At 36.0% G+C, this 13,687-nt stretch overlaps 2 protein-coding genes across 2 annotated transcripts in view; one reads left to right on the forward strand and one right to left on the reverse strand.

Moving 5' to 3' along the window:
• Nucleotides 1–2,034, forward strand: part of LOC109225699 — a 6,515-nt gene extending 4,481 nt beyond the window's left edge. The window contains exon 2 of the mRNA XM_019390455.1: nucleotides 1,513–2,034. Within this exon, the coding sequence (XP_019246000.1) occupies nucleotides 1,513–1,727 (215 nt within the window). The 3' untranslated portion in view covers nucleotides 1,728–2,034. The remainder of the gene's footprint in view (nucleotides 1–1,512) is intronic.
• On the reverse strand, nucleotides 6,939–11,018 carry LOC109225700 (SUMO-conjugating enzyme SCE1-like). Its single transcript, XM_019390456.1, has 5 exons — nucleotides 10,866–11,018; nucleotides 10,674–10,757; nucleotides 8,715–8,867; nucleotides 8,509–8,622; nucleotides 6,939–7,421 (listed from the first exon to the last, which is right to left on the reverse strand). The coding sequence occupies exons 1-5, from the start codon at nucleotides 10,932–10,934 to the stop codon at nucleotides 7,359–7,361; spliced, it is 483 nt and encodes a 160-aa protein (XP_019246001.1). The 5' UTR covers nucleotides 10,935–11,018; the 3' UTR covers nucleotides 6,939–7,358.

Raw genomic sequence — 13,687 nt, forward strand, 5'->3', positions numbered from 1 at the left:
ACTCCAGGGCTGACGCTATGCCTATGGCATTCTCTTATTAGAGCTTTTAACGGGAAACCTCCATCTCAGCATCCGTATCTCTACCCCCCTGATATGGCAGATTGGGTTAGAGCTATGAGGGAGGATGATAATGAGGAGGATAGATGGCTCTCAATGTAGTTGACCTTGCTAATATATGTAGCTTGACATCACCAGAACAGAGACCAACAATGAGGCAAATCTTGAAAATGATACAAGATATAAAGGATAATGCAATGGTGGAGAATAACAAAAGGGATGAACATACTGGATATTCATAGCTTCTTCTGAATTGCAGTTACACCATTAACCAGCAAGGTTGCATGGTCAATTGTAAGTGACACACCTGGAAACAATTCGGATAATGAAATCATATATCTGTGTTTCCTCCTTTGGCAAAGTGTCATTAATTGACAACAGATTTGCTATTGACTTTTGCCCAGATTGACCAAACTGTTAATGGTGCTTGTACCTTACTACTCAGTAAACAACCTAAAACTGATAGGTTAAGGTCGATCTGCTAGAACATAAGACAACTTAGTCATTGATGATTATGGCACACATTTCGTACCCTTCCTGAAATCCCTCTTATTTTTGTCACAAACGTATGGATGCCAATATTTTCAGGTAGAATTGTTTACAGCTGCTATGTCTATATATCAGTAGGCGGTTTTGGTTGGTTCTTTTTCCAAGGAACTTTATAGCCTGTTTGGCCAAGCTTCTAAAATGAGCTTATTTTGAGAAGTGCTTTTCTCAAAAGTACTTTTAAAAAAAGTGCTTTCGGTGGGAAGCAATTTGTATTTGGCTAATTAATTTGAAAAGCACTTTTGAGCAACAATTAGTATTTGGCCAGGCTTTTAAAAAGTGCTTCTGGGTGTACTTTTCACAAAAGTGCTTTTGGAAAGAAGCTAATTTTTTCCGCTTGTCAAAAAATGCTTCTACTATTACTCTAAAGCACTTTTTTTTTTCCTTCTAAAAGCTTGGCCAAACATTTAACTTTGGAAAAAAAAATACTTTTGGCCGAAAAGCTTGGCCAAAGCTATAAGTTTGAGGCTCCAAAATAATCACTTTCAAATTTCATGCAAATTAAAAGCTCATTTCCCTATTTATGTGTCTTTTACCAGACCTCTTTTACGATGATAGTATGTTGGGTTTTGGCTAAAAGAAAGATGATTGTATGCGATATTCTATGTCAAATGCCTTTGCGTATTGATAAGGTGATTTCATGTAATATTCTGCATCAAATGCCTTTGTGTATTGCTGCATTCCGTGCATTATGTGAACTTCCCATACTCTGTCATTAGACCTGTTTTAATAGTAGTTTCATTTGCTTGGTCCCTTGCTACTCCCTTTTGTTTAGCGTTGAAGTTTGAACTCTCATTGTGTCTGTATCTGACTTTCTATATGATAACTACCTTTCATTCAAGTTCCAAAGAGGTTCATACTTTTATACATCTCACTTTGCTGAAATTTAGAAACTTATTGTTTCAACAGTGAACAGAGGAATCCACTCAACTGGTGTAAGAAGAATGGGTGGACATGGCCATGATGAGCCATTCTATCTTCACGCGAAGCACATGTACAACTTAGACAGGATGTCTAATCAGAAGCTGAAGATGACCCTTGGTGTTTGGTCTGCAGTCGCCATTGGTGTTATAGTCCCAGTTTATGCTGTCGTCTTCCAGCAAAAGAAAACTGCTTCCGGCTAGATCATCTTCTTATTTGTGTCTGCCCCCACAATAATGCATCGGTTTCATCTCTTGCCCTTGTGAGGACTTAAACCTATTGTTTTAAAGCTTTGAATAGCTTCCATCTTAGCTTAGTTATACAATGGTATTTGCTTTTCCTTTTTTCAACAGCAACAATGGGCGTTATGCCTGGTTCTTAAATAATATTTTCTGAATACGCTCAAAACAACAACTCGATTGGAGTGTTTTGCTTACCATGTACTGGATTTTGTGCAGTTTGATATCTTTCTTTCCTAATGACTTGATCTCATATCTGGATTTTATAACACCGTCCATGTTTTAGTTTTATCTTTCAGCTCATAGCCTCATTTCAGATCTGATTTGCCTGTTCGCATGTAAAAGCAAAGAATGATTTTTCTTTCATTTAAAGCATGGCACTCCAACACAAAATGTTGATTGATTTTTATCCTTTAAAACATATTTCACATTGAATAAAATTGTTATTTTTGTACTATTTTCTTAATATTTAGGATTTTGAAATTAAATTAAAGTTTTGACTTTAAAATCCTTCCTTATAGAACTGTGTACCCGAGTAATATTTTTTTTAAAAAAAAAATCCTTTTCTTATTTGAATGGTGTAAAGTAATTATAACTCCTTCTCTATGAGTGCTTTTGAACTATGTATGTGAGGTTAGGATCCCATCCAGTATCGTTCAGTTCAGTTTTCTTTGGTGCTAACATAGTCATCACTTAAAGCTGTGATAATGGATGAAAGATCAATCCATTGTTCCCAAAAAAAAGAGAGAAAAAGAATTGTAAATTTCGAAGACTTAAGAATCATTATATATCATTATAAAAATTAAAATTACTCATTTCAGTCCATTAATCTATTATTCAGATTTCTTCGAAGTAAAGTTCGCGGGATCTAAGGATGTATTATTGATACTATTTAGTTTGGAACATATTTTTGGATTGCATTTATGAAATTTCTAAATTATGTAGAACTTTGACTACAACTAGAATGCAGTATGGAAAAATCCTTGGTGGGAGCGCTTCCCCCGAATGGGGCCCTACGCAGCACGAATTCGGATATAGTCGGGTTCCAGTACGAGTACCAGACATCGAACACCGGACACCGGGTGGAAAAAAAAAAAACAAGAATGCAGTAAATCCCCTTTCAAAGTTTTAAATTTTTATTTCAATTTTTCCAAATTATAAAAGTAGAACTTTGACTAATATCGTAAGACTTTGAATTGGACTACTCAAGTTTTCATATTAATAAATAAAGTTTTTGATAAAAAGATCTAATGTTATGTATTCGGACAGATGGTTAACATCTTAGCATAAAATAATCCTTACCTAGTATAAATATATGTTAGTTTAGGATATAAGAGCAGATTGATCTAAGCAAGAGTATTACAAAAAAGGATTGCCCTAACAAATAAGTTTTTTCACATATTTTTTTATCTAAAATTTGCGGAACCACCCAGTTTCAAACTTAGATTCTGAGTGGTTATATTAACAAACAAAATAAACTATACCAAGTGATAGGGGATATAAGACCTTACTCCCTATGCATTATTAAAGTTGGACATGCCCAACTCTTATGCATGAGGGATGGACATAAAGAAAGCTATGACCATGTCAGTTGGCCTTGATTGTTGAACTTTCACAAGCTTTTAAGTCGTTATGTGTGCTAATTGGTGTTGGATACACCGTTTGCATGCCGACTATCACTATGGATTAGAATGATATTATTCGGATATGAGAAAATGGTTGTAACATAGCTTGGAAGGTCATAAGGATGCTTAAGTGTACCAGCTCTCTTATCTCTCAGGCACGATTCACGAGGCAAACTCCAAAAGTCCCTTATGGGCTTTTGGATAAATCCAGCGTCAGTCAGTGTCAGTCAATGGAGGGTGGCGCATCTTTTAGTTCATCTTTCAGTTTTCACCTTTTTCCGGTCAATATCGAACTGCTCATTGATCATAGAATTTGTTTTCGATTAGGGGGAAACACATTTTGTATTCGAGCTTATAGCGAAGGTGCTGAGACCTGGTTCAAATAGGTGAAAAGTAGCAAGTATGTCATTCGAAAGCTGATGCTAAGTAGGAAGCTGTCTGTGGGTCTGCCAAATTCTTAAAGAATCATCAATGTACATGGGAGGGTTCTTTAAGACCTGGAGGAGTAGGGACCATATCTCAGACATTTATGGTTCCTTAAAACACAGCAAATTTGGTAGATTTACATGCATAATTTCGGTACAAGGTCACATGGGAGCTGTAATTATTCTATCAGAAGTCGTAATAAATAGAGGGTGGAATGAAAATTCAAGGTATATTGAGAGCTTCATTAATAGTATTTTGCCGACCAAAAGGGTCCTTACAGAAGACACATACAAAAACTAACCGAATATTGCAAAGGTGTTTGGTTGGCAGTTTCTCTAGCCAGGAAGATCCACCGACGAGAAATAATGTTCGAAGATGGGCTACCCAAACCTGGAAGATAGCTCATGGTGTTAACGTGTATGACATGAACGGAGTGCAATTATGTTTGAATTCCCCTCAAGGAAAACGGCTGAACAGATTCTGGTAGGTCAAAGGCAGAGGAAAAATTCTAAGCTCAGGCTGGAGTGGTGAAGTCCATCATCGGGGTACTTTCCCAATAATAAAATTTTTGAATGAACCTGGATCAGAGTTTGGGGCATCCTCTACAACTTTGAAACAAGAAAGTGATGAAGATAATTGGTGATAAGTGTGGGGGTTGGTTAGAAACGAAAGAGGATCCTAAAATTAAGAAATCATCTAAGATGGGCCCGTATTAAGGTCAAAGGACCACAAGTACTAATTCCGGCTAATGTTGAGATAGAGAACGAGGGTATGATCTTCTCAATCCTTATCTGGAGTGAAATTCCGGTCACTTTTCGACATTCGGAGGAAGTGGTTAGTTTATATGGGTTAGGGGAGGTTAGAAGGCACAAGAAAAGGAAGGTGATGGGAAGGAAATTGGTGAGGGAATAGTCAATGTTGCAATATCTAATAATCCAATAGGTAAAAAAGAAGGGGAGGGGGGATGATTCCCTAGGAGTTAATGATGGTTTGAAAGGGGTGTTTAAACTTACTGGGATAGATCGAGTAGATAGAAAAGAAATGGGGCAGGATTTTTCGATGGAGTTTGGGCCAGAGCTGAGTCCAGTTTAAAATTGGACTTAAAACAAGGAGGGTTTTTTGAGGGTGATATGGGTGTGAGTGTTCATATAAGTGACGCACGTGAGATGCACACAGGGGCACGAGAAGTTGTTCGGCCAACTGTGTATGGACCCAAAAGAGACATGTTGTGTGTAGGAGTAAAGGGCTTTCTTAATCCCAAACCTGTTAGTAGACTGTATTTGTAAAATAATTCTGGAAATATAAATGAGTATAAACAGAAACGAACATAAACAGAAATGACATAAAACCAATTCGAGCCCACTGAATTCACAGTGTTTTCTTAAGGAATTTAATCCCCTCCTAGTACCCAAGGTTATGGATTATTTCCTCCCAGGATAGAACGAATTACACACTGGTGTAGTGGTACTTCAAACCCCAGTGTTTCAGCGAACACAAAGTTCGGTAGCAAATCACACTTACTTTTTGCTTTGTTTGATGCTAAAAATATGCAGAAGAAGGAGAAGAAACTCAGAAAATCGTAGTGAAATTCTGAGCAGAATAGTGTTGTATTTATAGCCAAAGTTAGGCTGAAATCTGAAGAGGTGCAACTCTTCAGAATGGCTGTTTATGCAAAACGCCCACAGCATAAATGCCATTACATAAATGGCCATTTACTCAATAATAAAGAGGGAAAATAAAGAGGGAAAATTGAAGAGGAACAGAAAAACGGATTGGATTTAATATTAATATTTAATATTAATATTTTGTTATTAAAAAAAATATTTAATAATATTTCTGTTAATATTTTACTATTAACAAATAAATTTGGTCCAAAAAGTTAATCAATCAATCGATCATTTGACCAAATCCAAATCCAAATCCAAATCCGAATCCGAATCCGAATCCGAATCCGAATCCGAAGCCGAAGCCGAAGCCGTAGCCGTAGCCGAAGCCGAAGCCGAGCCGAGCGAGCGACGACGACGACGGCGCAAGGCTTGCCTTCTTCTCAATTCTTTAAGAGCTAGAAGAAGAGCAATTGCTTATATACCCCATAAAAAAACCCTCTTCCTCTTCCAATATGGGACAATGCCCATTTGCCGNCTGGAAACAATTCGGATAATGAAATCATATATCTGTGTTTCCTCCTTTGGCAAAGTGTCATTAATTGACAACAGATTTGCTATTGACTTTTGCCCAGATTGACCAAACTGTTAATGGTGCTTGTACCTTACTACTCAGTAAACAACCTAAAACTGATAGGTTAAGGTCGATCTGCTAGAACATAAGACAACTTAGTCATTGATGATTATGGCACACATTTCGTACCCTTCCTGAAATCCCTCTTATTTTTGTCACAAACGTATGGATGCCAATATTTTCAGGTAGAATTGTTTACAGCTGCTATGTCTATATATCAGTAGGCGGTTTTGGTTGGTTCTTTTTCCAAGGAACTTTATAGCCTGTTTGGCCAAGCTTCTAAAATGAGCTTATTTTGAGAAGTGCTTTTCTCAAAAGTACTTTTAAAAAAAGTGCTTTCGGTGGGAAGCAATTTGTATTTGGCTAATTAATTTGAAAAGCACTTTTGAACAGTAATTAGTGTTTGGCCAAGCTTTTGAAAACTGCTTCTAAGTGTATTTTTTTTTCAAAAGTGCTTCTTAGAAAAGTGCTTTCGGAGAGAAGTTACTTTTTTCTACTTCTCAAAAAACTGCTTCTGCTTCTCCTCAAAAACACTTCTTTTCCTTTCAAAAGCTTGGCCAAACACCTCAATTTTTGGCCAAAAGTGCTTTTGGCAAAAAAAAAAAAAACACTTTTGGACCAAAAAAAAGCTTGGCCAAACAGGCTATTAAAATGCACTTGCTTTACCTTAATGGCAGAAGGATGTTGTATGATCTTAGTACTTGGTCATATTTAACTTACTGAATTAGATATCAAAATTTAAATTGTTAAATGGACTTGAATTCTTGAATTTTGTGAATGTTGGTGATAGAATTTTACAAAATAATCTTGGGTGTTTTTGAACGGAACCAGAAGTGATCCTTGATACAGACGAACAAAGTCATAAGGTTCCAAAGGAGACAAAATGTACCAAAGTTTTGCAAAAATCTTCCCTTTAATAGTTGTTATTTGGCACTGTCAGACGAACAACAAAAGAAGAAAACAGAAATAGCAGAGCTGATTTTGGATCCAAAACAACAGTACGCAACCCCATATTCCCTGGAGCAAGATCTCTGCTTTTTGCAAAAGAAAATAACTTTCAACAGATTTCCACCATTTAAATAGTACTTAACAATTTGCAGCTGTGCTTGTTCTACACATATACTCTTTGAGAACTATGGAAGGCAATATTAGATATAAAATCCTGTAGTTATAAATATTTACTTCTCCACTTCAATAAATACCAATCAGCATCAGTAGATGGCAGATTTGTTGTCCACTATTGCCAGGGGATGACAGCAAACTTTGACGTATATTATAGCCAGCACAAGATTAGACAAAACATTCTTTAAACAAGAGGTGGATACTGCTTAGACTGTAGACGCACCCTCTTTCGGTACTCCAGAGCATCCTGCAGCATATGAGCGTGCATCAAACAGAGAGTATCAAACTCCTATTTTGAACTAATACATCTTTCAAAAGTTTCAAACATGACCAAGAAAAGACACAATATGGACATGTAAACTACTAGTATAACATCTTTTGCCCCACATTTTCTGTCCCACTAATGAGATAACTACAAAATGTTTCCATAAAACCTAATATAATTCATGTAAGAGAGAAAATAATGATTTTGAGCTCCCAAAAAAATTATATCCTTGACCACTAAACTACACTTTTGGATTGTGTTAAGGGTGTTCAAAACTTAATATATAGAGGTAAAACACAGATTTTGCCTTATATATACAGTATAATTTTTCGGCGAAGGGTGTTCGGGTGAACACCCTTGCGCCCCCCTAAATCCGCCCCTGGCAGGAACATTATTGTGACATAAAAGCTTAAGCACACTCTAATAGTGCAAGAGATATGACAGGTAGCACTTCCTTCATCACATTTGTTATGGTTATTAAGGTAAAGGCCAAAACTCATCCTATACTAGTAAAGGAGGCAAGGTTCACACTGTCATAAATTTATAACAAATTGGGATGCATAGTCAGCTAAAATCAACTTTTTGATAAAATTTGAAATTGAACGGTAATTCTCTTTCATCCCATTATATGTGACACGATTTAATTAAAATACAAAGTTCAAGATGCTTATTTGAATTTTGTATTATACAAGCAAAGGTGAAAAAAATATTAAAATACCTGTAGACAGCTAAAATGGCAGGAAAAAAACCCAGCTAAAATGGCAGAAAAAATATTTCATCAAAGACTAACTTTGATTAGTTAAATGCATTTAAATTCTTGCAATTTGAGAAAATTGTATAAGATAATAGAACGGTGCCCAACATTTTGAGGCATTCCTAGATAAAAAGATTGTTATATGAAGCGAAACAGTGAAAGGACTAGGAAAGTAGGTTCAATTGTACATTTTAACATATTATAATGAAAAAAATTCTCTTACAGAAAAGTAGACACAATCTAAGGATAACATGAAGAGTAGGATAATGAATTTGGAAAAATGGAGAATTAATGGTTTTGTTAAATCAAAATTACCTGAATAAATAGATGATAGCCTTCAGTTTGGGCAGGATCAGCAGGGTTTGGCTGATCTAACAAGTCCTGGATACCAACCAGTATCTGTTTCACAGTGATGGCTGGTCTCCATCCCTAAACAAGAAAAGAAAATTAATAGCTGTCATACATCGAGCACCGTCAGTAAGTAGAATAATAGGACAAAAGAAACAGCATAGCCTACATACACTGTCTTCATTGAGGATTGACAAGCAAACTGTTCCAGATGGATAGACATTTGGATGGAAAAAACCTGGTGGGAATTTACACTTTGGTGGTTTGCTCGGATAATCTTCACTGAAGTGAATTGTAAGTGGATAATAACCACCTTCCCAATCAGTCTGTAATCATTAAAATGTCATTAAGGACCAACGAAGAACAGAAGTATAAACATTTCCCTACATCAGTCAAGCGTAGTACTTTCACCGAAAAGTATAATGGTACATGTTTAATAATCATTATATGCTTTGGAGATGCTCTGATCTGAGGGAGGAAACAAAAAGCATAAAAGAATACACTCTGCAGTTTGCACTTCTAAGTGAACTAATTGGTCCATCTTAACATACATGTCCTCCGCACTTCTCTAGAAATGACATCAAAGTCTAATGCAAATGCTTCAGCTATGTATACACTATATACTCCTTTTCATACGTTTGAAGTAGTATGCTTCGTATTATTTACTCTTAACTGGTAAAAGGTCTATTGCTGCATTTAGGAGTATAGTATATACTCCTAAATGCAGCAATAGACATTTTACCAGTTAAGAGTAAATAATACGAAGCATACGACTTCAAACGTATGCCTACAACTCATAAACTCAAGGCTTGCTACCACAGTATTCTACTTCAGATGGCCATACAAGGGTGGTTATGTTTTAAAAATGTCGTTTTCCAGTTTTTCTTGGGGAAAGGAAGGGGCCAGGACTATTTCCCTTACCCCAGGAGACATGAGATAAGAAAATTAAATACTGTCAAAGCTCTTCAGTCTTCTCCATCTTTTTCTCCCCTTTCTTGATGTTTTACTGGGATTTTCTCTCCAGCTTTACACTCATATTCATATAAAAATTCATGAGAACAGACACAATTTTCCAGTGAGGTATGTCTTTCGATGCCTTTCTTCAAACTTGTTTATCTTAAATATTAGTAAGGAATAACAAATTATTACCTTACATTGATAAAGTCATAGATATGAAGTTGATACAGTTATTTGTAAACAGGAGACAGAAAATCATGTCGAAAAGCTAATTAAAGGAACACCAACAACTTAACAAAGGCCTAATCTGTATCCCTCTAGACAGTTTTGAAATGGATGCATAGCCAGAAACCAATGTTTGTTTGGTTAAATTGCAGAAGAAGAATAAGGAGCAAGCCTTTTAGACTATGGAAGGAAAGCCAGCTGAAGAAGTCATGCCTGCAGAGAAAGTATTTCTACCAAGAAAATAGGGAATTCTAAGACCATTAATGGAGTAGGTTGTTTTCTTTTTCTATGCAGTGGACAGTGGCGGAGGCGGATTACCGCTAAGAGGGTTCAAAAAGAAAAAGTTAAAAAATTAAAAGAGAATGTGGCCAGTGAAAAATGAACGAGCGACCTCACAAAGGTTTTGAACCCCCTTGATCACTGTGCTATACTTTTGGGTTGTGTTAAGGAGATTCAAAATATAATATATAGAGACACAAAATAAATTTTGCCTTATACGTATAGTGTAATTTCCAGGCCAAGGGGGTTAACCCTCTTCCGCTCCCCTAAATCCGCCCCTGGATGTGGAGGGATATGGAAACTGTTTCATACTCGCCGGAAGGAAAAATATGCAATATCTATTCAACATTGATATCTGTATAAAGTGTAATGTTTGCAGGTACAAAATGAAGGAAAATACTAATTGAACGAAGAGAACAGCTTAATTTTCAGTTCAGGTCCATAAACCAAGGTGCTTCAATCAAACAACGAATCAACAAAAATAGACACATACCAAAAGTCAACCAAAATTAACCCAATTGGCTGACCCTATAATGGCTGATCGCTAGTAATCAATCATTCACTGAAGCTCACTCATGGCTTTCCCTTACCCTCACAGAGTTAAAAAAAAAACGAGTCTTTTCCAATGAATGAATGAGCAAAACAGAAAGAAGGTAAGAATAAAAACGTACCCCAGTTTTACCAGGAATGGTGCAGTGCCAAACCATCAGGTTCACTGACCCATCTGTAAGTGTTTCCGGCTTTGCAACAAATCCCTATTAACCAAAAGCATGAAGTTAGAAAAACAAAACTTATAATAAGAAATGAATTCACAAAGTTAAAAGCAGAAAACAGAAAACAAGAAAAGGGTCGTCGAACTGAACATGGGGGTGATTCTTGCGCCAAGATTTTCGCTCCTCTGCAAGACGACCTCGAGCAATACCTCCTGACATTCTTGTCTTTCTCCAAACAGCTGTAAAGGTATATGAGTAAGGAGCAGTGAGCAATGAGTTTCTCCTTGGCTGCCCCTTTTAAATTTAAAAAGAAAAGGGATGTATTCAAACTGGTATTGGACGGTGGAGATCATATTAGGAAATGGTGACGGAATTAAAGTTGTATAATAAAACTGTTGTCTTTTTTCTTTTGTTAGGCCGGGTCTTTTATTAAAATGGATTTAGATGGGAAGTCAATGGATTCCCATTTTATTTGGAAAAAGAAAAAGATTCCGATTTTATATTCTAGCGTGGAAACCACGCCATTATGTTCGTTCACGTGGAAAACGTCAGCGGTGCAGCTTTAGCTAAGTCGCCATTGCTTCTGGGCCTATGCCTGTTGGGGAGTCCAAAACATTCTTTTGGACTTGAAGAACGAAAATATGTAAAAATAGCGGTCAAAATAGCACGGTATAGCCAGTTTTCGGATTGGTCATTCAAAAATAGTCAGTATTTACCAAGTCAATGAAAAATAGCCACTATTTTGCTGCAATAGAGATCAGTCCAGCATAATATAGTGGAGTTCGGTGCACTTGTGTATGAACTCCAACATATTATGCTGGACCGGTATACTTTGTTGGCTCCAGTATAATATACTGGAGACTGGAGCATCGGTGCTCCAAATTCCAATATATTATACTGGACCAATATACTTGCTGGAACTCCAGTATATTATACTGGAGTTCTAGTGTACTTATGTTGGAACACCATCATATTATGCTAGAGTTCCAGCATACTTATCCTGGAACTCCAGTATAATATGCTGGAGTTCAAGTTTACTTATGCTGGAACTCCAGCATAATATACTGGCGTGTTTTCCGGGTTTTGAACAGTGTTTTCGCTCAGATTTATCTTTACATAAAAAGTGGCTAAATTTCGATTACTTTTGAAACTGGGCTATTTTTGAACGACCAGTTATAAATCTGGCTATTTTTAAAAATCACCCGTAGTAAATAGTTTGAACCTGGGCATAAAAGGATAAATAATTTGGATTTAATGGGTATAAACTGAGATTTTCTCATTTTGAAAGCAACTAAACTGACAAGCAATAAAGTGGGCCTAAACATTGCCTACTTGATTTGTTGACGGGCTTACACATGTTCCCAAGCAACCCACGGCCCATTCACTTGACAATTCTAAGAGCCCGTTTGGCCACAAAAAATATTTAACTTTTTCCGGAATGCCATGAAAATTTCAAATTTCACTTGAAATTGAATTTCGGAATTTTTCGAAAATTTAAAGAACTCCATAAAGTTATTTTTCAAAATTCACTTCAAATGACTCACAAAATTCAAAAACAACTCCAAAATGTATTCATGTCCAAACATAACTCTAATTTTCAAATACATTTTACTAAAACTTTTTTTCTTCTTCATTTTTTGCCAAATTTCACTATTCTTATGTCCAAACGCACACTAATTTGACAATAACATATTAGATATGGATGAATCGAATATTTTATTTGTTTTTGTATTATCCGCTCTTGATATGTCTATATTCAATCCGACCTCTACGTTTGCCATCCCTAGTTGTAGCCATAAGATTTATTATTAATGACGAGTACCAAGGAGTAGAATGTGAAAATGTGAGGTTAATTATTAAATAAGCGACGTGTAATCGTGTAAGCAACATATAACAAAGGTGCGTTGCCTCTAATATACGTGTGAATGAGCTGCCTGCTGTCATTGGCGGATATAGGAATGCATTTTTTGAGGTACAAGAGATGAGCAATAGTAAATTAATTTATTGTTACATTTTGATTTGTAATTTTTTTTTTTTTTTTGGAAAGTTGTTACTCTATTGATTTTCAGATTTTATTTCCTATTTCAAATTAATATTTACTCTTCTATTACTCTCAAGCAGTATTTACCTATTGTAATACATATTCAGGGGCGGAGCCGGGCTGTGATATGCGGGTTCGGCCGAACCCAGTAGCTTTTGTTCAAACCATATATTTGTTTTAAGAAATTCATTGAATATGTATAAAGTATTAATTTAAAACCAAGTAACTTAAAAAGATAACAATCTCANAAAAGTGGCTAAATTTCGATTACTTTTGAAACTGGGCTATTTTTGAACGACCAGTTGTAAATCTGGCTATTTTTAAATTTCTCCCAAAATAGCACGGTATAGCCAGTTTTCAGACCGGTCAATCAAAAATAGTCAGGGTTTACCAAGTCAATGAAAAATAGCCACTATTTTGCTGCAATAGAGACTAGTCCAGCATAATATACTGGAGTTCGGTGCACTTGTGTATGAACTCTAGCATATTATGCTGGACCGGTATACTTTGCTGGCTCCAGTATAATATACTGGAGACTGGAGCATCGGTGCTCCAAACTCTAATATATTATACTGGACCAATATACTTGCTGGAACTCCAACTCCATCATATTGTGCTGGAGTTCCAGCATACTTATTTTGGAACTCCAGTATAATATGATGGAGTTCAAGTATACTTATGCTGGAACTCCAGCATAATATACTGGAGTATTTTCCGGGTTTTGAACAGTGTTTTCGCTCAGATTTATCTTTATATAAAAAATGGCTAAATTTCGATTACTTTTGAAAATTGGGCTATTTTTTAACGACCAATTGTAAATCTGGCTATTTTTAAAATTTACCCCGAAAATATGTGGGAAAAAAACTAAGTAACCAAAATATATATAGCATTTTTTGGAATTACGTTACAATTTAACGGCTATTTGACTAAT

The sequence above is a fragment of the Nicotiana attenuata genome, chromosome 5 (assembly GCF_001879085.1).
Source record: "Nicotiana attenuata strain UT chromosome 5, NIATTr2, whole genome shotgun sequence".
In the NCBI taxonomy this organism is placed as follows: domain Eukaryota; kingdom Viridiplantae; phylum Streptophyta; class Magnoliopsida; order Solanales; family Solanaceae; genus Nicotiana; species Nicotiana attenuata.